Here is a 22,592-nt window from a genome sequence, read left to right on the forward strand (position 1 = left end):
AATTTTCAATCCATTTTGGTTTTCAACAAATCAAAAGAAATTTATGGAGCATGTCCTCAAATGGGTATGCATCACTTTAGCACAACATTAGAGGCCCATTAACCCATGCATAATGATCTCATTTAGGTGTGTCCTTGGATTGAGGAGAAGCTCATGTAGTGTACTTTAGAATGATTACTTGGTTGCATGTATGTATAGAATAAAATTTTGATGTTTTTGAATAAAATGCTATATCCTATAGAATTTAGGATTGTTGTCTCTATGCCAACATGGACATAGGTAGTACAGAATGTGTGTGTAGAGTAGCAGCAAAGCTCTGCTTGTACTTGCATAAGGCTAGAAATAATCCCTCTTAGAAATCCAACTTGCATGTTCTACATGCAAGTTCTACATACGATTCCTACATGCAACTCCTACATGCAACTCCTACATGCAACTCCTACATGCGAGTTCTACATGCAACTTCTACATGCGAGTCCTACATGCGAGTTCTACATGCAACTTCTACATGCGAGTCCTACATGCAACTCTTACATGCGAGTTCTACATGCAACTCCTACATGCAACATGCAACTCCTACATGCAACTTGCAACTTCTACATGCAACTTCCATATGCAAGTTCTACATGCAGAGAGAGAATGTCTTACAATTCCTACATGCAGAAAGAGAAGCTCTCCAACTTGTATAAATACCCCATAGTGGAATAAAGCCCACACTCTTTGGAACATTGTGTTGAGTTGTACTTTGGTCTCAAGTGTCCATGCTTCCTTGCACTCCACATCCAAAGGCATGTCCTAACCTTGCAACTCCTCCTCCCCTCTCCTCCAACCTTGCAATTCATCCTCTCTTCCTCCTCCTTCCTCCTCCTCCCTTCTCCTCCTCCCTTCTTCTCTCCCTCTTCCCTCCTCCTCCTCCTCCTTCCTCCTCCTCCCTTCTCCTCCTCCCTTCTTCTCTCCCTCCTCCCTCCTCCTCCTCCTCCTCCTCCCTCCTCTCTCTTCTTTCTCCCATGCTCTTACACCTTCTTCCTCTCCCACTCCTATGCTCTCCCTAAACCCTTAGTTCCTCAACCCTTAACCTCCATGATCTACGAGGGAGACGAGTTCTCCACCATGTACTCTACCCTGAACGTTGGATCCTCCTTCTAACCCTAGAACCTCTTCTAAACTCTAGAACCTCTCTCTAAACCTTGGAATCTCCCTCTAACCCTTGAAACCTCCTTCTAAACCTTGGAACCTCCTTCTAAACTCTGGAACCTCCTTCTAACCCTTAAACTCCTCCTAAACCCTGCAACCTCTAATGAAGGTGAAAGCCTTCATTACCTCAACCATGATGATACAAGTTCCTTTTACATATGCATACACTATGTTTACTCACCACACTTAAGCCTACATCTCTCACCAGAATATGACTCAAGGTCCTAAGCTACATGTATATTACAAATGACAAACCCAATATATCTATAGGTGATAAAAAGCCTCGAAATCCTGCATACTAAGAATACCATGCTCTTCCTACGGAAGCCATGGGAAAGAGCAAACATTTGGCACCATTGCTGAGGAGACTAGTGCCTCAAGTAATGAGTAAACATATGCAAGTATGTGTAAAAAACAAACTACTTTGAACTTTCACGAACATATCACTCAAGAGCTAAGAGAGTTAAAATTTTTCCAACTCAAGTTTTAAAAAATAAAAATAATAATTCATAGTTGTGAAACTCTTCGTTACCAGTTTAGAAAAATGCATGTTTTCTAGAAAGACAACACCTTAAGGAATAAATCATACCATGTGATGGTTGTCAGAGTGTAGAGCCAAAATTTTTGAACATTTCTCCTTCTTACAAAAACACATTCTGACACAAGCACCAAAAGTTATGGGCAATCAATGATTAAAGGTTCTAAATGCCATAACACAAAAGAAAAATTGAAACCACCTCCCTAGTCAAACGTGGACAAATTCAAAGCTGCACATGTATTTGACTACTCAAATGTGGACAAATTCAAAGGTGCACATGTGTTTGACTAAATCCATAGCTCCCCCTCCTTCCCTATAAAAGTGCACCCATCCCTCTCATACTTCATCTTTCACATCTTGCCTCCATCCTCTTTCCCATTCCGAGCCCTATGCAAGACACTCCTCCCTCTCCATCGACCACCACCCTACTCCCATCCAAACAGGGTGAGTTACTTCGAGTCCATCTCGCAGCGATAACCTAGCCATCTACCCACCGTCCATTCGTCCTCAACAATGACCACCACCCTACTCCCATCCTCACACAGTAAGTTACTTTGAGCCCATCTCAATAACCTAGCCATCCACCCACCGTCCATTCATCCTCAACAATCCTATTACATCGACAAAGACTTGGAGAGCGTCTAGGTGACCATCTCTTCCTCCCTTTGGATTTTCGTTAACGTTTTCCATCCGTCAAGTTTTTCTTTTTTCCCCCTCCCCCTCCACCATTGCCCCCTCCACCACCATCCCCCCCCCCCTCCCCCTCCTCCATCTCCTCCATCTCCCCCTCCACCCTCCACCCCCCTCCATCTCCACCACCACCCCCCCCTCCTCCATTTCCCCCTCCACCACCACCTCCTCCCCTCCCCCCTCCTCCATCTCCACCTCCCCCCCTCACCACCACCCTTTCCCCCCCCCCCTGCCCCTCCATCTCCACCACCCCCTCCACCCTCAACCACCCCCCCCTCCCATCTCCACCCCCACCCTTCCCCCCCCCCCCCCCCCCCTCTCGACCACCCCCTCCACCACTCCCTCACCCCCTTCACTACCCCCCATCCCCCCCCCCTTACCCCGCATCCCCCCCCCTTCAATTAGATTAGTTAATTGTAGGTAGTTTTAACCCACATTTAGGGTTATAGGCTAGTTAGACTAACTGGAATTAACTTGGTTCCAACCCCTCAGTTGGACTTAAAGTCCATTCACACCAACCTTAAGACCAAGCCCCCCCCTCCAAAAGGCTAATTTTACCCCTACTTCAACACTTCGTATCGTGCCCGTTTAGGACCCAAACTGGACCTCATTTGAACCAAAATTTCACACACGAAAACACTATGCTATGGGGCATTTTTCTATCCCATTGCACACCATTTTGTCATCCCTAGCACTCGCTCATTTGCACCCCCATGCGGGCCTCGTTTCGCACTAATTCACTCGTATCTTTATGCCATGACCTTCGATTGACGATCCGTCTGCACTGGCACAGTTCCCTACACACATGGGACAATGTTAGGCACATTATTAATATGACAGTCCCCACAACACTAACAAACACAACTACATTAACACCTGCACTTGCGGCAGAGACACCCTTTGCAACTCTCGCCCAAACTGCATGTAGTTGCGCTTTGGCCAACGCCTCCAACTCCAACACTCACCAAATCCACATACAACTCCACTGCAACCACTGCATCTGACAATCCTCTACCCCGATTCTCCCCCTGAAATTCAAGAAATCCCTTTAACTCCTCCACGCCACAACATGGCTGGACGCCATCGCGACGATTATGGGGATATTGACCTCAATGCAGAGGCTGACAATTTCTTTAATCACAAAAATAATAACAATCAAGGCAGGCACCCCTTGGGAAAACTGGAACTTTCCAAATATAATGGTAGGGGAGATCCAACCCATTTCCTCCAAGATTTTGATGTCGCATGCCGAGCAGGTGGAGATGGTGGCTTGGTTTCCCATGGCCTTAACTGATGAAGCATCTGAATGGTACCTAGATCTTCTAGTGGAAGAGCGAGCCACATGGGACCTGCTTCAAATAGAATTTAAAAGATGCTTTCAAATGGAGAGGCTACAAGATGATCCCACTCTCCAACTAAGCAAGATCGAACAAGGCCGTCGAGAAAATGTACGCACGTACCTGGGCAAGATGAAAAGATTACTTGCCAAATGTGACCCACGCCCCAATGCAAAGTACCTCACGACCTAGCTCATTGCAGGACTAAGAAAGAAAATCTAGAAGGATATGAAAAAGATTACCAGCTATGAAAAGTTTAGTGCTGCTCATACGACAGCCACTGACATCGAGGATGGCATGATAGACTCTGATAGTAGCAGTGATGATGGTAGATCTAGTGCATGAGATAAGCACTCTAAAAAGGAAAAATCCAAGTCCATTGCCAAAACATCAAATGAACATCGCCTAGAGGCCATGGCCATGAAGCTAAAAGAAGACATGATGCAGGCCATGGAACAAAAACTTCACTTGTCTTAGCCGCCAACTTAGACATATCCATGGCGAGAAAATGTCTAGTGTCCACACTACATGGCCAATCATATAGCAAATGAGTGCCTGGTCCTAAGAGCTAGGATCACTACACAAGCAAATCCACCACCAAGGTTGTGGTGCCATATCTGCATCGTCAATAGTCATGATGAAAACAGTTGCATCTTCAACATGTGCAACAACCTGCCTCGACCTCAATAATACCAAGTGGCACCCATGCTAGTGTATAGGCAACTGGCACTTGCATAAGCACCCCCAGATCTGAGGCTAAATCCTATTCCCGTTTAGACACAAGTCCCACAACTACTCAGGAATCCGAATCCATGACCATATCCAAGAGCACCAAATCTAGGTCCTCAGGCAGTTCCAATGCATCAATTACAAGCCGAAGAAGTAGACTCACCATTTGAGTATGAAGTAGAGTACTCAATGTACTATGTAGAAGGTGTAGAGGGTCTAATACCAATTTATGCAAATCAAGTACATCCCAACACACATAGAGCACCAATCAAGTGCTACGGTTGTGGAGAATATCACCGGGGCTAATACCAATTTATGCAAATCAAGTACATCCCAACACACATAGAGCACCAATCAAGTGCTACGGTTGTGGAGAATATCACCGGATTACAGAGTGCCCTCATCGTGGTAGCCCTACTAGTTTCCAACAACTTTGTAGAGATTAGGGCATAGGACATGCCTGTTTGGATTGTCCCATGAAAAATATGGTCCCACAACAAACAGAGGTTAAACCTGATGTCCCAATCGGCATCATTGGGGTGGACCATCAAAGCCTAGGGCCGGCAAGCATAATGTCACAACCTGTGAATGTAATTACATGCCAACAGAAATAGGCCACCAAAGACCCTAACATTCCAATCCAACCAAAGCGACTTCTTAAAAAGAAGCACAAGTGCCTCCACTCTACCAAGCAATGAGCAACCAAGCTCATCCACATCATCTCTAGAGCCTCAAATAAAAGAATCTCCATACCCAAATGCAAAAGTGGAGAAGGCTCATTTTCAAGCACTTCAACAACGGGTACAAAAGGTACAAGCTCAATTTGAGGCTGAGAAATAAGCTCAAGGTCCAATCAATGACTCGGCTCCACAAAGTATTGATACTGTACTTGAGCTTCTCTTTAAACAACAGACTCCATGACATAAGGTATCACCATGTCAACTTGAAGGAGTTGCACTCTTTAGCATCCTGAGTTGCCCTGTGTCAATTCCCATCGGAATTGTCCCAATCTCTGGAAGAGTTTCAAAGGATGGATTGAACTCGCAAATCCCCCTCCACCTATGGACGACATTGAAGATATCCTTGTGTGGATGGGTGAGAGAGATAACATATGTAACATTACTGTGCCTTTGATCCACAAGGCATATAATGAAGTCCAAGCCATAGTGGATGGTGGAGCAGGTATAAATGTCCTATCAAAGGAGCCCTATGATGAATGGGGTCTCCCACCAATGCAAAAGGCTAATTTCATCATACACTTTGCCAATGATTCACAGGCTAAACCCTTGGGAATAGTGAATGGCATGTCCACAAAGGTCGCAAGAGTCTGCTTTTCCCTTCAATTCACAATCTTGGATCTTCCCAAAAAATCCTATCAAATCTTACTGGGACGTCCTTGGTTATGGGAAGCATTAGTCCTCCATAACTGGGGAATTGATAGACTTACAATCCAGAATCGTGACACCGCAGTCAGGGTGAATGTGGTACAAGAGCTATAAAACCAATTGTGCCTAGAGTGTTGGATGACACATCTTCAACGACAATCGTAGGCAAATCAGCTCCATGCCATAGCGGGTGATTCACAAAGCAATGTCAATAACTAGATACAAACATTGGCAACCATCGACAACTACCATTCATTAGACCCCATCTTCTCACAGATAGATGCTAAGGTGCTACAAGTAGATCCTCCACTCACACATGAAGAACCAATCGATCTAGAGATGCCATTCTTTATGGCTGACCTCAAGTGGGATAATGAACTTGAAGAAGGTACCCATACCAATGATGACTCAGATTTTCCTTGGGACCTTGAAATAGAGGCTGAGAATGCTAAAATTGAAGATCAAGTCTCTGACAATGACTTAGCCATTTTGCATGACCTAATGGCAGTCGAGCTTCAAAAATTTGAACCTCCAAAGTTGAATAACAGCAGAAGATCCCGCAAGAAAGTTGAAGGAGGAAATCGCAGAAAAGCCAAGGCTGCACACTCCAATGAATTCAAACGAGTCCAAACAAGGATCGTCTAATTGTATCTTGCAAAGCCAGCTCCCTCAAAATTAGAACAACCACCTCTTAAATGGTTCCTTGAGGGACTGGAAGGAGTATGCGCAGCAAATGAACCCTTACTGGGAAACACCTTACCAGTGGAAAAGTTACCCCACAGTTCCTAATGTAAGAAGTTTCAAAAATATAAGCCACATGTGCGGATGAAGCTCGATCAAGAGACTTTAGAAAAAGAAAGTCAAAAAGAGCCTAACAAATTGGTAAATGAAACTATGCCACCCAATACACATGGCACATGTCAGGCTAGTTCAACACCATCAAAGGCCGATCTTTGAGAAGTGCCAGAGTACTTCAAGAATTACATGTGGCAGTGCCCTAATAGCAATGCCAAGACCACTAAGAGAATTTGAAGTTCAAGAAACTGATAGCATTGGAGAAACTCCAATCTATGAGGGACTGGCAAAAACACACACAATAAACCTCGTCCTGGAAGGGGAGGAAGAAAAACTGGTTCTCATTGGGAAACAACTTTGGTAGAAAGATGAAACCAAACTCAAAGCACTCCTAATAGAATACCGTAATTGCCTAGCATGGTCATACAAAGAGATGAAAGGAATTTCACCAGACGTGGCAGTATACATGATACCTATAAGGGAAGGTGCTCACCCTAAGGTATGTGGACCTTATCGCACAAATCCTAAGTATGGCACCATAGTTTATGAGACGAGCTGGAAAAACTCCTAGATGCCAGATTCATCTACAAGATAGAGCACATTGATTGGGTTTCACCCATCATCATTGTGCCTAAACGCAATAAAAAGCTTAGAATATGCATAAACTTAAAGAATATGAATGCTGCCACAATTAGGGATCACTATCCCCTACCCTTAATAGAAACAGTGTTGGAAAAGGTGGCAAGCTCCAAAATATATAGCTTCTTGGATGGCTTCAGTGGCTATAACCAAGTGCAAATTGCTCCTAAAGACCAATCAAAAACAACATTTGCTACAGAATGGGGTATTTTTGCATATAGAGTCATGCCATTCGGCCTTTGTAATGCCCCGGCCACATTCCAGCGAGTCATGTTCACAGCTTTCAAGTCATTTCTGAATAAGTTTTTACAAGTGTTCTTGGATGATTTGTGCATCCATTCAAAACAAAAAGACCACTTCAAATGTCTTGAAGCAGTACTAATCAAATGCAAGGAGTAGGGCATCTCCCTAAATCCAACAAAATGCCAGTTCATGGTCACCCACGGAGTTGTTTTGGGACACATCGTTTCTCAACATGGGATTGCAACTGACATGGACAAAATCAAAATCATCATGGAATTGCCTCCTCCTACAAATTCCAAAAGTGTACAGGTCTTTATGGGACATGCCGACTATTATAGAAGATTTATATTGTGGTATGCCATGATAGCTAGACCACTTTACAAATTATTAGTGGAATTCTTATGGACAAAAGAGTGCGACCAAGCCTTTGAGCTTTTAAAGTGGTGCCTAATCACAACACCCATCCTTATATCTCCCAATTGGTATATTGATTTTCATGTTCATACTGATGGATCCAAGTATGCAATTGAGAGTGTGCTTTGTCAACCTGGTGAACATAAGAAAGACTACCCATTCTACTTCACCAGTCGACAACTCAATGATGCAGAGATCAACTATACCACCACAGAAAGAGAAGCCCTAGCAATGGTGTATAGCATTAAGAAATTTCGGCACTATCTACTGGCAAATGATTTTGTCTTCTACACCAACCATCAAGCATTGCTTTATCTTGTGAACCATTTGTGTACAACATGAAGAATAACCAGATGGCTCCTCTTGCTTCAAGAATTCAACTTTAAAATAGTGGTCTGCAAAGGTGCCCAACACTACATTGCCGATCACGTCTCGTGTCAAGTTGGGAGAAGCCGCCATTGGAGTAGAAGACAACTTGCCAGATGCCACACTATTTCAAATAGATGCTATTCCAGAGTGGTGTGGAGATATCATTGGGTACTTAATGGCAAGAAGAAGATGCCAGAAAAGTAATTCAAAAGGCTGCACCCTATCAACTCATTGCAGGACAACTATACAATATGGGCAAGGACCAGGTATTAAGAAGATGTGTAATGCCTCATGAGATCATGCCAATCTTGAGTGAAGTCCACGATGGCATTGCAAGAGGACACTTCCAAGGGGAAGGCACAGCAAGAAAAGTCCTCCTCGCAGGCTATTGGTGGCCAACACTATGGGCAAATGCCTATGAATATGTAAAGGGCTGTGATGTATGCCAATGGACTACTAAACCACAACACAAAGACTTCAATCCCCTAACAACAGTTGTTGCACAAAAACCATTTGAAAAATGGGGGATTGACTATGTGGGTCCCATCCATCTAGTAGCAAAGGGAACACATGCACGCTACATCATTGTGGCCACTAATTACTTTACAAAATGGGCTGAACTAAAGCAGTCAGAAAGGCAAATGCCAGAAGCATAGCAAGATTCTTATATGAAAATGTGATCACCCGATTCGAACGCCCCATTGAAATTGTGTTGGATAGACACACACATTTTATCAATGAGGTAATCCAAGAACTCTTGTTTAGCTTTATGGTAATCCATAGAGAAAGCACACCCTACTACCCCCAAGGGAATGGAGAGGCCGAATCCACCAACAAAATATTATGCATTATCCTCACTAAGGTAGTAGAACCACAGTGTTCTGATAGGGCAAAGAAATTGAATGCAGCCTTATGGGCATACAGAACCACACTCAAGGTCAGTACAGGGAACACACCTTTTCAATTGGTGTACGGCCTTGAAGCTGTGATCCCACTAGAATTTGTAAAACCAAGCCTATGCATAGCAGTACATGTATGCATGGGAGACCATGAATCCTTGAAAAAAAGACTCTATTAGTTGGAGAAGCATACAGAGACAAGACTAGTTGCCTACCATGCCATGACAACAGAAAAATGTAGAAGAAAGACATGGTTTGACAGAAATCTTAAAGCTAAAGACATGAAGGAAGGTGACTTGGTCTTGTTATACAAGGCCAAAGTACATAAGGGGAAATTGAAGTATCTAGGTCAAGGACCCTATCAAGTAAGAAAGATGAATCCCATCGAAGTGTGCTGCTACAAACATTAGATGGAGTCCAATTCAACACAACCATAAACGAGAGCCGATTGAAGCGATACAACATCAACACGCAAGCCATCCCCGACAATAATGAAGTTTTGGGAACCCTATGTCTTCAATTGTTTGCACTTGATTGTTACACGCGCACTCACTAGCATATGCACGTTTTTGCACATATAGTTTGCACTAGATTGTTACATGCAGCATATGCATGTTTTTGCACATCTAGGAAGACCTAATTAATTTTTAGGGATGATTGAGTCTTAGTTTCCCTATTAAATCCCACAAATAAGCATATAGTTAGTCCCTACCTAATCAACATATCACGTGCCCTCACACGATTTTGCATAAGCACATAATAGATTGCATCAATAATAGTATCACACACTTTCATTCCATACTCTCAAAGCATGCAAAACCAGGACAAGAAGCTATGCCAAAACTCAAGATGAATTGGCAAAAGAGTCTATAGCCTCAGCAACGAGACCCTTGCCAAACATCACAGCCATCTCCTAAATGTAAAAATATTAGACTTACATACAAACTTATCTACAAGCTCAATGATACAGGTGCAATCACATCCAACATGTATGCAAGATAGCAAGAAATACCAACCTCAACAACGAGGCCCCTGCCAAACCTCTTCCTAAGAAGATTTGATGGCAGAGTCCGTAGCCTCAACAGCAAGATCCCCTCTGAAATTCACAGCCATCTACCCCTCCTCAAGAGGAGATAAGCTTTCTGATTACAAACCACAAATGGTATGGTGTAAAAGCATTACAGCAGGAATGACTCACATGCTACAAGCTTAATAGCCACTGGGTTACACACACGGCATCCCAACTTCAAAATCAAAATCAGCCATAACTCGAGGACGAGTAATCAAATGGATCCGGGAGTATGTTGTCTCTGTGCCAACATGGACTTAGGTAGTACAAAATGTGTGTGTAGAGTAGCGGCAAAGCTCCGCTTGTACTTGCACAAGGCTAGAAATAATCCCTCTTAGAAATCCAACTTGCATGTTCTACATGCAAGTTCTACATACGATTCCTACATGCAACTCCTACATGCAAGTCCTACATGCAACTCCTACATGCAAGTCCTACATGCAACTCCTACATACAAGTTCTACATGCAACTCCTACATGCAAGTTCTACATGCAACTCCTACATGCGACTACATGCGAGTTCTACATGCAACTCCTACATGCACCATGCAACTCCTACATGCAACTTGCAACTTCTACATGCAACTTCTAAATGCAAGTCCTACATGTAGAGAGAGAATGTCTTACAATTCCTACATGCAAAGAGAGAAGTTGTCCAACTTGTATAAATACCCCATAATGGAATGAAGCCCACACTCTTTGGGGCATTGTGTTGAGTTTTATTTTGGTATTCCAAGCAATTGCCTCAAGTGTCCATGCTTCCTTGCACTCCACATCCAAAAGCATGTCCTAACCTTGCAACTCCTCCTCCCCTCTCTTCCAACCTTGCAATCCATCCTCTCTTCCTCCTCCTCCCTCCTCCTCCTCCCTCCTCCTCCTCCCTCCTTCTCTCCCTCCTCCCTCCTCCTCCTCCTCCTCCTCCTCCTCCTCCCTCCTTCTCTCCCTCCTCCCTCCTCCTCCTCCTTCTCTCCCTCCTCCCTCCTCCTCCTCCCTCCTCTCTCTTCTTTCCCCCATGCTCTTACACCTTCTTCCTCTGCCACTCCTATGCTCTCCCTAAACCCTTAGTTCCTCAATCCTTAACCTCCATGATCTATGAGGGAGACAAGTTCTCCACCATGTACTCTACCCTGAACCTTGGATCCTCCTTCTAAACCTAGAACCTCTTCTAAACTCTAGAACCTCTCTCTAAACCTTGGAATCTCCTTCTAACCCTTGAAACCTCCTTCTAAACCTTGGAGCCTCCTTCTAAACTCTGGAACCTCCTTCTAACCCTTAAACTCCTCCTAAACCCTGCAACCTCCAATGAAGGCGAAAGCCTCAACCATGATGATACATGTTCCTTTTACACATGCTTACACTATGTTTGCTCACCACACTTAAGCCTACATCTCCCATCGGAATACAACTCGAGGTCCTAAGCTACACGTATACTTCCCCTATGATCCACAAGGATTTAATACAATAATCATGCCATGACACCGAGCCCCATAAGTCCTTCTTGATTTAAGACATTACATGGTAGTCAAAGTCGGCCAATGTATACATAGTGTCTTCAAATATGACCCATTCTTTGGATACACAAAAAAATTGAGGACTTCTTTTCTTGTCTATCCATAGTCATGTGCTACAATCATATATCAAACTCTAAATTTAAGTGACAAGGAATCAAAGCAACAAACTTGAAGTCCTTGATTGGCTATTTCGAAGAAGGGAAAATGAGAAATAGAATTCACTCTAAGGAGGCAAGTTAATTGTTTTTCATTTCTTTGTCAAGGGCTTTCTGATAAAAAGGTACTTTTGAGGGTCTTGAAACATAACAACTCATCCTTTACATCTACAAGTCAAAATTTTTGTGATAGCTTGTGTGGAGGTTGCACCCATTTGTCCTATCATGTAGCAATTAGGGGCTAATAAACAATCCACTATGCTAAACATGGTCGAATGTGGAGTTGCATGCCTCGGGATCAGGAGCAGGGGAGAGCAAATTCCTAGTATCAATTGTAAGTATGCTTTCTTTTAGAATGAAAATTCTCAATGTCTTCAAACATGACGCATTCTTTGGATACACGTAAAAAATGAGGGCCTATTTTCTTGTCTATCCATAGTCATGTGCTACAACCATATATCAGAAACTCTAAATTTAGGTGACAAGGAATCAAAGAAACAAACTTGAAGGTCCATAATTGGCTATTCTAAAAAAGGGAAAATGAGAAATAGAATTCACACTGAGGAGGTAGGTGAATTGTTTTTCATTTCTTTATCAAAAGGTTTCTGATAAAAAGTTACTTTTGAGGGTCTAAAAACATAACAACCCATCCTTTACATCTACAAGTCAAAAATTTTGTGATAGCGTGTGTGGAGGAGGTTGCACCCATTTGTCCTATAATGTAGCAATTAGTGGCTATTAAACAATCCACAATGCTAAACATGGCTTAAGGAAGAGTTGCATGCCTCGGGAGCAAGAGCACAGGGGAACAAATTCCTAGTATCAATTGCAAGTATGCTTACTTTCAGAATGAAAATTCTCTATGTTCATGGCCTTTGTAAAGATGTTGGGCCTCTTTTACAAGAGCTATTAGAGAAGATGAATATAAGGGGGATTTGCAAGGGACTCCTTATGGTGTCACGTAAGGGTAAGGGAGGGTTTTTTTTAGAAGTTGTGGTTTAAGCTTATAAGTTAGGGGGTAAGGGGGTTTCTTTGTGGCTTGGCCGGGGGGGGGGGGCAGTTCAAAGGGGGAGGGGCATGGGGGGTGGAGAGGGAGGAAAGGAGGGAGGGATTTGAAGAAGTCTCTCAAATGGATTGTCTTTATGATTGGACTACTTATTCATACCTTGTAGCTGCTTAAAATTATACTTAAACTTTCTTTTTGTATTTTGTTCATGTGATTTAATGTATATCAAAACTTGTATTAGTTTGGATTTTGTGTGAAACATGATATTAAATATCACCCAAGATGTATAATATTTCTCATACACACTCAACAAAGGTAGCATATGCATATATTGTGAAAGCGCACATAAATTGAATATAATTAAAAAAGGGTGGATTATGGTTCCTATGCTAATATGCTCCTTCAATAGGGGTAGCAATAATTTTACAATGAAAACTTATAAACTTAAAATGGGGGTATTTTTATTGCCCATAAGGAAACCTTAAATAGGGGTTTTTTTGTGAGGTTCATGCATGCAAGTGACATGGCCCTTTTATAAGAAGTGAACCCCCTAGGAGTGAACATTCAAAAGTTTTAGGGCTTGTTCTCAATTTTCTTCTATCTTGTATGAAACTCACCTGTCCTCTAGATACTAGGGTCTAGCCATTCTCCAAAAGTCTAAAGAATTGGTCGCGGTAGAATAGACTCATGGTGGAGAGCTCTTAGTGCCCCCCCCCCCCCCCAAGTCCATCATGACATCTAAAGGTATAGTAGGTCCAACCATATAATACAGTTGATCTCATCCCATGGGACCAAGAGATCAGGGGCATCCAAGCTATACTAAAAGGAGGGGAGATGGCCCATCTGAATACCTTGGCTATCACACCATTTGAAATTGTGTGTGTACTAGGCCATGCGAACCTCACTCTCAACTAACTATATAGATGACTTTAGTGCTACCCTTAGTACTCTCCCTTTAGGTAAGGTCCAAACCCTATAAAGGTAAGTGACAGTCTGGAAGATGGCATCAATCCTACAATGGGAATTACTTCCGAAACTTGCAAATCATAAAAAACACAACGAAAACTATACACAAAAATATGTATGATCTTCCAAAACTCACAAACAAAAAAGATAAAAAGTGTGCTGGGTGCAATCTCCCCCCATAGGAGTGGTGCTCACCATCTTCCACCTGCTATGTGTTTGATTGATTCAATAATTTTTAGCAACAATTGATACAAGCTCATGTACATATCCTCCATGCACGAATTGGAGATAAGCCCCACACGCCTTCTAAAATAGCTTGCCTTTTCTAGAAATAGAATTTGCATTTCCCACTAGCTAATATGCTTAGGCTGAGCCTCTAATGTTCCAAAAATTAAAATTGTACATGAGCATTTGTAATTTCAAAAACTAGGCTTTCTGAAGTAAGCCTTGTTTATTCCCCGTATCACTAGTTGTGCCTTACATGTACAAAAATATGGTGAATCATGCTTGCCGCTTATAGCCATCACCCGATTAGTTCCTCTTCCCCTAAATTCACAACATCCATAAATAATGAAAATATTACAGGCGTAAGAAACCTTGGAATCAATCACCAATATTACTCAATCTTTCAGCATTTAAGCGATGCAAAATCAACAAATCATAGATGGATGCTGCACACATGCGATGCATACCATCGCATGGGGCAGACATGCATAAATCATATGGATGGTTCACACACTGCTACGCATAACGTCATCATGTAAGTAGTGCACACATTGATACACACTCATACAACCATAGCCATATATCCAGCCATGCGTACAGATGGTGCATGCACTATTACACATACCGTCACTCATCGCGTAAGTGCTGCATACACTGCTACACACTCATCGCATAAGTGGTGTACACACTACTACACACTCATATGAACAACAAGCACACACTGCATTAGCTGTGCGACAAAATGCTAGATCTCACAACTAAATATTGAAAGATCTTGTAACATCCCTCTTGCTTGATATCGCGATTTTCCTCAATTGCATGATAGAAAGGTAGTCAACAAATCAGGGTACTAGCAAAAATATATTGTGGGCATCCACTTTGCATCCTCTATAGGGTGGTTCTTGAATGTAACAAGATAAATGGGATATGAATGGCCAGGTCTTATCTCAGTGATTCGTGTATAAATGATACAGTCTGGCTCTAATAGCTGGTCTCTCCTTGAAGCAAAAGTGCCTCCTCTACAATAGGTTGAATCGGTGGGTTTTCACAAAAAGGTTTCAAGAGATGCACATGAAAAGAATTATGAATTTTCCAATGTGGCAGTAATTCTAACTGACATTGATACGCTCTAAAAGTTTAAAGGGACCATAGGATTTAGGGGGCAAACTTTACAATAGGATGTGTCTCAATACTCTTAAGTTGACACTTTTCAATTCGTAACAGTAGGTTGCCTTTTTCAAATAGAACTCTTTTTCTCCCCTTGTTTGCTCATTTAGTATATACATCTTGAGCATGGTGTATTTGGTTTGACACGATTACTTTCGGAAGGCTGTGGTGAACAAAGATATGCTTGATGAACAAATGAGTAGCTTGAACTATTGTCAAAGTCTTTTTGCACGGAATAAAATAAGCATGTTTGCTAAATCTATCTATGATAGTCTAAATCATATCAAAACCTGAGCTAGTTGTATGAAATCCATAGAGATTTGTTCCCATGGAAAGAATCAGTAAAGGCAAACCTTGATATTTGCCCTTGTAGCTCTTAACTTTCTAGCAAATAAGGCATTGTGCAACAAACAATGCAACATTGACTTTAAGCTTGGGCCAAAAAAAATATTGAACTAAATTTGACACATTGTAGTGATACCCTATGCCCCATGTAGGGTGATTGATGCACCTCTTCTAGTACCAAATGACGAAACAATGCAGTGATGCACAAGCACTTTTCGTAGAAAAGGTAGTCATCATTAATGGAATATGAGGCCATAGGGGTACTAGCTTGCTTAATTTTATGCCAAAATTTTGAAAAGTCTCGATCAGTGGCATAGGCATCCTCCTTCATAGGCTTGAAAGGGTCTCCCTTGATGATTGAGACATTATATAAGCTAGGTTGTTGGCTCAATGCATTAGCAACTGTATTTTCTTTACCTGATTGGTATTGGATCTTCAGTTTAAAGCAATGGGAAAGGGTAAGAAGTGAGTTTTTTTAGCGAGTTTAGGAGCGAGTTTTTCTTGGCAACCAGCATGTTTTGTTCCACTTATGACATCTCTCTCTCTCTCTCTCTCTCTCTCTCTCTCTCTCTCTCTCTCTCTCTCTCTCTCTCTCTCTCTCTCTCTCGCTTTGTCGTACGTATAGATCCTCTATCTCCATCTATATGTAACTATGTCATATCTCTCTCTATCCCCTCTCTCATGCATGCACTGTGGTCCTCTCTCTCTCTCTCTCTCTCTCTCTCTCTCTCTCTCTCTCCCCCCACCTTTTTTACCATGATAATTTGTCTTTTTTCCCCGCCTTTTTAAGTAAAATTTTCAGCCCAAAAGGGCTTTTAAAGGAGAGCTAGCATGCATAGAATCACACCAGATACAGAATTTCATGAAAGTAATACAAGAAAATGAGATCATTTGATGTGTTCCAATCATTTTGATACGAAACATGATTAAATTTGGATATTTCTAGCAAAAGTTGTGAAATTGTTTTTAGCCTAAGCTGGCATCCAGAGGAGGGCGCTGGTGCCCTTCTCTGGATGCCAATTTGGGCTAAGAAAAGTTATTTGATTTCTTTTTGTAGTCTCTCTCTCTCTCTCTCTCTCTCCCCCCACCCACCATGATTATTTGTCTTTTTTCCCCACCATTTTGGATAAATTTTTAGCCCAAAAGGGCTTCTTGAGGAGAGATAGCATGCACAGAATCCCACTAGATATATAATTTCATGACATTAACAAAAGAAATGAGCTCATTTGATGTGTTCCGATCGTTTTGATACCAAACATGACTAAATTTGAATATTTCTAGCAAAAGTTGTGAATTTTTTTAAAGCCCAAACTGGCATCTAGAGGAGGGTGTGGGCATCCTCCTCTAGATGCCAATTTGGGCTTTAAAATTTTTTGTTAATTTCTTTTTTTAGTCCCCCTCCCCCCCCCCCCCCCCTCTCTCTCTCTCTCTCTCTCTCTCTCTCTCTCTCTCTCTTTCGTGTGTGTGTGTGTGTGTAAGAGAGAGAGGAGGGGGATACTAAAAAAAGAAATCAACAAAATTTTTTAAAGCACACTCCTCTGGATGCTAGTTTGGGATTTTTTTTAAATCACAACTTTTGCAAGAAATATCCAAATTTAGTCATGTTTGGTATCTAAATGATTGGAACACATCAACTGAGCTCATTTCTCTTGTTATTTTCATGAAATTTTGTCTCTAGTGGGATTCTCTGCATGGTAGCTCTCCTCTAGTAGCCATTTTGGGCTAAAAATTTATCCAAAATGGTGGGAAAGAAAGACAAGTTACAATGGTAAAAAAGGATAGAGGTAGAGAGAGACAGAGAGAGACGGCAGGACGGCAATGCGGGCATGAGAGAGGCTGTAGAGAGAGATGTGACATAGTTAGACATAAACGAAGATAGAGGGTCTATACGTAGGACGAAGAGACAAATAAGACAAGATAGAGGGTCCACACGTAGGATGAAGACATGTGTGTGTGTGTGTGTGTGTATGTGTGAGAGAGAGAGAGAGAGAGAGAGAGAGAGAGAGAGAGAGAGCACGAAGAGAGACATGTCATAGAGAGGGGGGTTGGTAAGGTGTTGAGAGCACACACACACACACACACACAAACACATAGAGAGAGATGTGTCATAAGTGGAATAGGTGGAACAAAACATGTTGGTTGCCAAAAAAAACTCGCTCCAAAACTTGCTCAAAAAGCTCGCTCCTCGCACACACTCTAAAGCAATCAATAAAGGCAGTCCATTTTATCTATCTATCTGAGATCACTGGTTGAGTAAGGAGATGTCTAAGGCTTTGGTGATCAGTCTTAATAATTAAGGACTAGTAGATTGTAGCACGTCAATCAAAAGAATTCACGAACTAATTAAGGACTGGGAGATTATAGCACATCAATTGCAGATTACAAAGACATAGTTTGAAGAGGACTCTTATAACTCATCCATGCTATTTGAAAAACCCAAGTCACTCACAACAATGTGTCTTGCATAGGATAATAAAAGGAGGCTGTCTCTAATAGACATAATGCTAAAGAGGATAAAGCTAAGGAGGACAAAAGGACACTATGAAAAGTAGGGATATCACCATGATAAGGCAAGACAAGATTTTCATTCCAATATGCCTTCTTAAATAGGCAACTCTACACAATCTTCTTTATTCTTCTAGATACATTCATCCAATCATTTTTAGTCACAATCATTCTCATCCAATCATATTTTTCTTCTCTACCACTCTTCTACCCTTCTCAAACTCTCTAGCATCATATGTTCCAACAAACTCACTAAGGATGGCATCATCCCTGGGCTATTATAATCAGAGCATATATTTGGCTAGCTAGAAATGAGCTATTGTTAATGATTTGTCTGTTAGTGCTATGGATTTTTTTTCTTATTAGTTCAACAGAGTGTTTCTCTTCCAAAATTGATGATTACAGTGTGCCTTCTACTAAGCTACATTCCTCTATGAGGCCCTGTGGCACCTTGATCATTATGTCTTCAACTATAATGATGCACGTACTCAACTGCAGATGGAAGTGGATGAACATAATAGCATGTTTATCAGTTGCAAAGACATTATCAAAGACACACAGAATCATGTCATTCCTTTGCTTTTTCCCTATCAGAGAAGAAGTGCTTTGAACCAAGCTCGGCTCATCCTATTTCCAGAGATATAAGCAAGCTAACTTTTGCCTTCTAGGAGCCTATTAGATACTCCCTAGACGGAATCTGTTTTGCTGTCTACAAATATTATCGCTTGAGAGAATTTTTAGTTAGCGTGGTTTACCTCAATGTGCAGCAACTCTGAAATGACATTGTACAAATCTTATATGGTAATGTAATTACAAAATGCTTTGCTCAAAAAAAGTATTAGAGACATCACAATATGGTCTTGAACATAACCCTTAATCTTTTTCAAGGACTTTCTAGACTTATGCCTTTTTCTTCTCTAGAGCTCTGAGGCTACTTAAATACCAAAGCATACACACTCGGATAGGTCATGCAAAATAATCTCAATTAATAACTGCACAAACCGAGTCACATTAAGAATCACTAGAAAATGATTTTTGACTTAAGCATCCTAGATCATAAAGTATTCTAGACTTGACTTTAGACCTCATGTGAGTGAGATTTCTAAAAGCCATGCATAGTTAAGCATTGGCATACCACAACATATTAGGAAGTGTGTTTGTTTGGAAAAGCTTGCATTTCTATTTAGGACTAATGAATAATCTTCCAAGCTTTTGCTTTATAAATTTCATAAAATGCTAAAATGTTTTAATTACTTCCCACTACATGCCCACCTTCTAAGAAGAATATGAGCTAAAGCGAACCCCATTTTGGTCCTGATAAGCATCCATCTTTGCACGATAGCCAATGTTTGTAACCACGCATCTCTAAGTCTGTTGGCAAAGGTGGAACATGTGATCTGTGGTGGAACATGGGGCTAGTGAGAAAACAAAGAATGTGCAGTAGTAGGGGAATAGTTACTACTGGCACACAAAGCTGGCCTTCATCCTTTGAACGACCCCCTTGTGTTCTTGTGCAGGAAGCTCGCCCACAGCAATCATCTGTTGAACACGATCTGTTATCTCGGCCAACTCTTTTCTCTTTGTCTCTTCGATTTCTGCCTTCCACTGCATCACGACAAATCAACATCAGCACAACATAGCCTGTTTTCTTGATCTTGGAGGCGGAGCGGGATCGCGCTGCTTCGCCAAGAATATGCACCCTTCAACCAATTGACTAAATGCTGAACGATTCTTTGATTAGCACGACTTAGGAAAGGCCTGCATTGCCAAGGTCACTAATTCATGACGAACAAGGATTCTCCAAGTTTAGAAGAAAATGCAGCATTACCAAGATTACACTTAGCGCAATCAACGTAGACCATCAAGATTCATCGGTGCCTGTATCATTTTGGGGGGATTAGCTGGCTTACCCTTTCTGCTTTTGTATATGTGTCTGCTATAGCCGCTTCTGCCTCTTCCTGAGCCCGTGAGTTGATCCTGTTTGCTTCCTCTCGAGCTCTTTCCAGTATCTTTTCGGCTTTCACCTGCAACTTGAGACGGGACTTGTCAAACTTTGCCGCACAAAGATCATGTTAGTGCACACGCACAAGGTAAGTGCAACTGATTACTTACAGCAGCGTGCCGGATGACACGCTCTGCCCTTTCCTCCTCGCGCTTCTTGGTCTCCAAAGCCCTCGATTCGTCGTGGTTCCTTTGCCTTTCTGCTTTTGCCTGCTAGAACGTGGATTTGACTGTGAATCGCTTGCTTGGGGATCCCTAAAGAAACACACAACGAAAGCCGGTTCAAGACGTACTAACCATCGGCTCACCAGATTTTTCTGGGCGCGAGCTTCCACCTTTCTTGATTCGGCCTCCTTGTACGCATGCGCCTCCGCCTCGACCCTCCCACGGTGCGCCTCGGCGAAGGCCTCCGCCTTCTCATTCAAAGGCTTCGTGTTCACAGACGAGGTGCTGTTGGGGGAAAGCCGGCCAGATTTGGCATCCTGATACAGCACGGGCGAAGCGGTGGTAGCTACCAGAGCTCTGTTCTGATGCGCCAAGGCGGGGATTGGGGGGGCGTCACCATTGTCGAGGTGCTTGGGATTTTGCATTTCCCAGCGGCCGAGGCAGAAGAAGAATCAAAAACGTGTGCAAAGAAGGAAGTTTGAGAGTGTTTGAGGTAAAAAAGGGTGCAGGGCGGAGGAAACCATCGCCATGCAAGATCAGCAGGCTTTCGTCGCCATGCAACAAAGCAAAGATCTTGCAGCAAGAATGGCCCCCTCTTTCATAAATTCCTCGGACATTTGAATTCAAAGCACATTGCCTAAGTTGTTAATCTTATCTAGGTTGGTATCCTCCTTCCAAAGGAGAGGTGCCCACAATGTGCGATCTCAGATCATGTTCCACCGCTATGGAGATTCCACCTGCCGGGCCAGATTGGCAGGTCAATGGATGTACCCTTAAAATTTAAAAAAAGTCTGCCTAAGATCGAAAGTCTTCTGCACAGCAATTAAAAGGGCGTGGAAGGACGGAGATCCATCGCGAAGTGAACCTTGTGCCAGGTGGGATGCCGCCATTCGTAGAGTGATGAAGATAGTAAAGGAGGCGGACATTCAGTGCAGGAGTAGCAAAAAGAGGGAGGAGGAAGACCTTTGCCAAATCAAAGAAGGTCTGCGGACGGCGCTACAGGAGTCCCCCAAGGATTCGACTTTAGGTACGCTTCTCTCCTTGATCGAGGCCGCTATGCAGAAGCTAGTCTAATTGGTTGCAGTAGAACAAGCCTCGCATTAATAGCAGGCTAGCGTGGTTAGCAATGGGAGACTACCCGATAAGGACTTTCTTCCAATCACTCAAAAGGAACTAGACTAGAGATCACATTGACAGGATCATGGATGGTGAAGGCCGATTGGTGATGGAGTTTGGCACGTGGCAGAGGTCTTTAAAAGGGAGTTGAGTGCAATAGTGGGCGAAAACGCAATCCAAGATAACGACTGGCGAGTCAACATGGACCGAGCCCTTAGGGGCCTAGAATGTAGAGTATCGGATTATCAAAGAAGAAGGATGGCCAGACCATTCTCTGTCGTGGAACTCGAGGAAGCCCTTAAGGAGTTAGCAAATGATAAGTCTCCAAGCATTATAAATTGCTATGTTGCATGTGAAGCATGCATCCTTGTTGGCTCTTTCCCATGGCTTCCACAGGAAGAGCAGAGTATTCTCAGTATGCAGGGTTCCGAGGCTTTTTGTCACCTAAAGATATATCAGGGTTGTCGTTTGTAGTATACGTGTAGCTTAGGACCTTGAGTTGTATATTGGTGAGAGACATAGGCTTAAGTGTGGTGAGCAAACATAGTGTATGCATGTGTAAAAGGAACGTGTATCATCATGGTTGAGGTAATGAAGGCTTTCGCCTTCATTGGAGGTTGCAAGGTTTAGAAGGAGTTTAAGGGTTAGAAGGAGGTTCCCGAGTTTAGAAAGAGGTTCCAAGGTTTAGAAGGAGGTTTCAAGGGTTAGAAGGAGATTCCAAGGTTTAGAGAGAGGTTCCAGAGTTTAGAAGAGGTTCTAGGGTTAGAAGGAGGATCCAAGGTTCAGGGTAGAGTATATGGTGGAGAACTTGTCTCCCTCGTAAATCATGGAGGTTAAGGGTTGAGGAACTAAGGGTTTAGGGAGAGCATAGGAGTGGGAGAGGAAGAAGGTGTAAGAGCATGGGAGAAAGAAGAGAGAGGAGGGAGGAGGAGAAGGGAGGAGGAGGAGGAGGAGGGAGGAGGAGAAGGGAGGAGGGAGGAGGAGGAGGAGAGGATGGATTGCCAGGTTGGAGGAGAGGGGAGGAGGAGTTACAAGGTTAGGACATGCTTTTGGACTTGGAGTGCAAGGAAGCATGGACACTTGAGACAATTGCTTGGAATACCAAAGTAGAACTCAACACAATGCCCCA

At 42.6% G+C, this 22,592-nt stretch overlaps 1 protein-coding gene across 2 annotated transcripts; it reads right to left on the reverse strand.

Annotated features, from left to right (window-relative positions):
• Window positions 1-19,520: 19,520 nt before the first annotated feature.
• LOC147905224 (uncharacterized) lies at window positions 19,521-20,891 on the reverse strand. 2 transcript variants are annotated; one of them, XM_087384283.1, is made up of 4 exons: window positions 20,491-20,891; window positions 20,294-20,392; window positions 20,092-20,205; window positions 19,521-19,786 (listed from the first exon to the last, which is right to left on the reverse strand). In XM_087384283.1, exons 1-4 carry the CDS (start codon window positions 20,770-20,772, stop codon window positions 19,640-19,642), a joined length of 642 nt encoding a protein of 213 aa, XP_087240409.1. In that variant the 5' UTR covers window positions 20,773-20,891; the 3' UTR covers window positions 19,521-19,639. The 2 variants fall into 2 exon arrangements, with proteins under 2 accessions (XP_087240409.1, XP_087240403.1); XM_087384277.1 differs by having other exon boundaries at window positions 20,294-20,395.
• Between the last annotated feature and the right edge of the window lie 1,701 nt (window positions 20,892-22,592).

Source organism: Dipteris shenzhenensis, chromosome 1 (assembly GCF_047967505.1).
Source record: "Dipteris shenzhenensis isolate YYH24624 ecotype China chromosome 1, Dip_SZ_1.0, whole genome shotgun sequence".
NCBI lineage: Eukaryota > Viridiplantae > Streptophyta > Polypodiopsida > Gleicheniales > Dipteridaceae > Dipteris > Dipteris shenzhenensis.

Excerpts from the sequence above, each read along its gene's own strand:
- LOC147905224 (XM_087384277.1), bottom strand. The coding sequence starts at position 20,772 with ATGCAAAATCCCAAGCACCTCGACAATGGTGACGCCCCCCCAATCCCC. Across the intron at positions 20,396-20,490 it reads CTCGCGCCCAGAAAAATCTG|CAGGCAAAAGCAGAAAGGCA; the intron begins GTGAGCCGATGG and ends TCCACGTTCTAG. Across the intron at positions 20,206-20,293 it reads GTGTCATCCGGCACGCTGCT|GTGAAAGCCGAAAAGATACT; the intron begins GTAAGTAATCAG and ends CTCAAGTTGCAG.